This window comes from Rhagoletis pomonella, unplaced genomic scaffold (assembly GCF_013731165.1).
Source record: "Rhagoletis pomonella isolate Grant_MI unplaced genomic scaffold, Rhpom_1.0 Rhpom_scaffold_09782, whole genome shotgun sequence".
Taxonomy (NCBI): Eukaryota; Metazoa; Arthropoda; class Insecta; order Diptera; family Tephritidae; genus Rhagoletis; species Rhagoletis pomonella.
In genome coordinates this window covers 311-3246 of record NW_023468314.1, presented here as the reverse complement: position 1 = coordinate 3246, position 2936 = coordinate 311, and the positions used below count along the sequence as shown (strand labels likewise).

Genomic DNA, 2936 nt, shown 5'->3' with positions numbered 1-2936 from the left:
GGTTTGCATTGAAAGATGCATTTCTTTATGAGAAGCTTGAGCCGGGGGATATAGAATTCCTGTCTGGTAACCTGTTGCATCAAACGTATTTCTGCGTGGAGAAGCAACTCGTGCAAGAGGCGTAGATACAGGGTGGGGAATCGGGATTTCTCGGGAATGATTATGGGATGTCGCTCATTGTAGCTTAAGGTGGCATGAGCTAATCGACCGTTGACACGGAGTAGGTTATGCTTGTCGATGGACGGATTGAGGGTAAGCAAAGGACTTCGCTTATCGATTGGTTTTGAATTTTCTGAGCAGGCCCTTTCGCAAGGAAAATGTCGAGTCTGTGTCAAAGCGATAAGTCGGTATTTCGCAGTATGGAGTTCATCGTGGGTGAGGGACACAGGGTGAACAGTATGAACTCCTTCTACTCAACGTTGCAGGGTGTTTATAAGTCGGAAGACGTACGCCATTACCCTGAGGGCGCGCGGAAGTGAGGAGAACCGGTCTAAAATGTCAGGCCCTTCTTCAGCGGCATGGAGTGCCTCCATTCGTCGAGTTTCTGGGGCGTTGATATCTCGCGTTGACGATTTTGGCCAGGCTTTGGTGGGGCTTGATAGCCATTCCGGACCATTCCACCAGAGGGAGGAAGCTGCTAAATCTAGGGGCTTGCATCCTCTGGTTCCCATATCAGCTGGATTGTCCTTGCTGCGCACGTGTCGCCAGGTGGCTTTCCAACTAGGTCTATGATTTGCGCAGTGCGGTTGGAAACAAATGTTTTCCACGTATGGGGTGGTTTTTCTAGCCATACTAGAACGATTTCGGAATCCGACCACATGATAAGCCTTTTTGTGGAGAGATTAAGACGGGTTTGGACGACCGCGACGAGTTTGGCTAGTAGGAGAGCTCCACACAATTCAAGACGGGGTAGGCTGATGGTTCGTAGGGGTGCCACTTTGCTTTTAGCTACCAAAAGACGAGAGGTCACTTGGGTGTCATGGGTATTACGAACGTATAGGGTGGCGCAATATGCCTTTTCCGAGGCATCGCAGAAGCCGTGGAGTTCAAGATTACCCATCGAGGTATTTGGATGTTTGAGATGGATTGTAAATTATTGGCGAACTGTGTCCACTTTGTCAGACGGAGGGGTTTGACCTGCTCGTCCCAGTCAGTCCCGTCAAGCCATAGCTCTTGTAAGAGAATCTTGGCTTGCATCATTATCGGCGTAAGCCATCCTGCGGGGTCGAAAAGTTGCGCCACAGATGATAGGATTTGCCGTTTTGTGTTCGCGGATGATGCTGGGATGGGATCAACTGTATAAGAAAAGGAGTCAGTGAGCGCGTTCCACTGAATCCCCAGAGCCTTCGTAGTGCTTGCCTTTTCAAACTCGAGGAAGTTGGTGTCCAGCAAATCTTCCTTACTTATGTCTTTCAGAATATAAGGATGGTTGGCAGTGATTTTTTTCAAGGGAAAACCGGCTGATTTTAGGGCTTGGATGACTTGGGTAAGAGCCTGGGTAGCAGTGAGCAGGTCATGACTGCCAGATAGGATGTCATCCACATAGGTTTCTTTGGTTAATATGGGCCCAGCCAAGGGGTGGGTAATTTTTACGTCTTGTGCTAATTGGTGGAGAGTGCGTATGGCTAGATAGGGAGCACAATTAACGCCGAATGTGACGGTTTTCAGTTTATAGTCTTGTATTGGACTTCCTGTGGATACACGAAAGATAAGTCTTTGACAGTCTTGGTCTTCTTCGTGTAAGAGCATTTGGCGATACATTTTCTCCACATCACCATTGAAGACATATTGGTAAGTGCGCGATTTTAGAACCAGTAGCATCAAATCGGGTTGTAGGGTCGGCCCGGTATGCAGAATATCATTAAGCGAGTTGCCAGTGCCCGATTTCCTTGATGCATTGAAGACAACTCTTACTTTCGTCGTTCTTTTTTCAGGCTTTATGACTGCATGATGGGGAAGATAAAAGGAGAAGTATTTTCCCTGTGAGGTTATCTCATACGAACTCGACGGTATTCCTCCAAAACACTGTCATAAAGGTGTTTTAGATCGCCTTTCTTATCCATACTGAGGAATTGTTGCAATGCTGCGGTACGAGAATATCCTGAGGCGATTTTGTCAGGAAAGCGTGACTTAAATGGGAGTCGGACTATATAACGCCCTTCAGTGGTGCGGGTCGTTGTTGATTTATAAAAATCTTCACATATCTCGTCTTCCGGGGTGATGTCTTCATATTTTGGAACTTCTTCTAAATTCCAAAATTTTTTGAGTTGCATATTCAAATGCTCATTTGTGGCATCTTCTACCTGAGTCGAGAAAGTTGCAACTCTTTCTGGGATCTGGCCGCTCAAGATCCAACCGATAATGGTGTTCTGGGCAAGTAAGTTGCGAGAGATTCTTTCAAGACCATCAAGCATAATTTGGGGAAGCATATCGCTGCCTATAACCAGGTCGATTTGGGAAGGAGAATGGCAGTTAAGATCTGCTAAATCAAGATGGGGCCATTTCTTCTTTCGCTCAGAATTTGTAGGGAATTTTGGAAGCAACTTCGTTAATTGTGGCAGTACTATCGCTTGCGCTGGAATTTCGCGCTTTAGATCAGAGCTGACTAAGACCAAGGAGCATAATTTGTTTGAGGTCTGGACAATTTTTCCGCCCATGCCAGAGATCTCTAAACTCGAAGCTTGGCAAGGTAGCCTTAGTCTAGACTGGGCTTTCGATGAGATAAAAGTGCGTTGGGAGCCCTGATCAATGAGTGCTCTCAGTTTGAAGAGCTCACCTCTATGTTTTACATGGACTATCGCAGTTGGGAGGAGTACTTGGTTTTCATTTTCTGTATAAAGGGATTGTACTTGATTGGAACATTGGGGGAGCTCGTCTTGGGTTTCCGAACGGTCCGGCGTTTTCAGGTTAGCAGAAGCTGTTGCAACCTGAGAACT

The 2936-nt window shown here is 46.6% G+C and overlaps 1 protein-coding gene across 1 annotated transcript; it reads right to left on the bottom strand.

The window, feature by feature from the left end:
* Positions 1–1359: 1359 nt before the first annotated feature.
* Positions 1360–2605, bottom strand: LOC118756319 (the record flags this gene model as incomplete). Its single annotated transcript, XM_036491092.1, has 2 exons — positions 1360–1943; positions 2000–2605. Coding segments are annotated over 2 exons (1190 nt in total), but the record flags the coding sequence as incomplete, so codon positions are not given.
* Between the last annotated feature and the right edge of the window lie 331 nt (positions 2606–2936).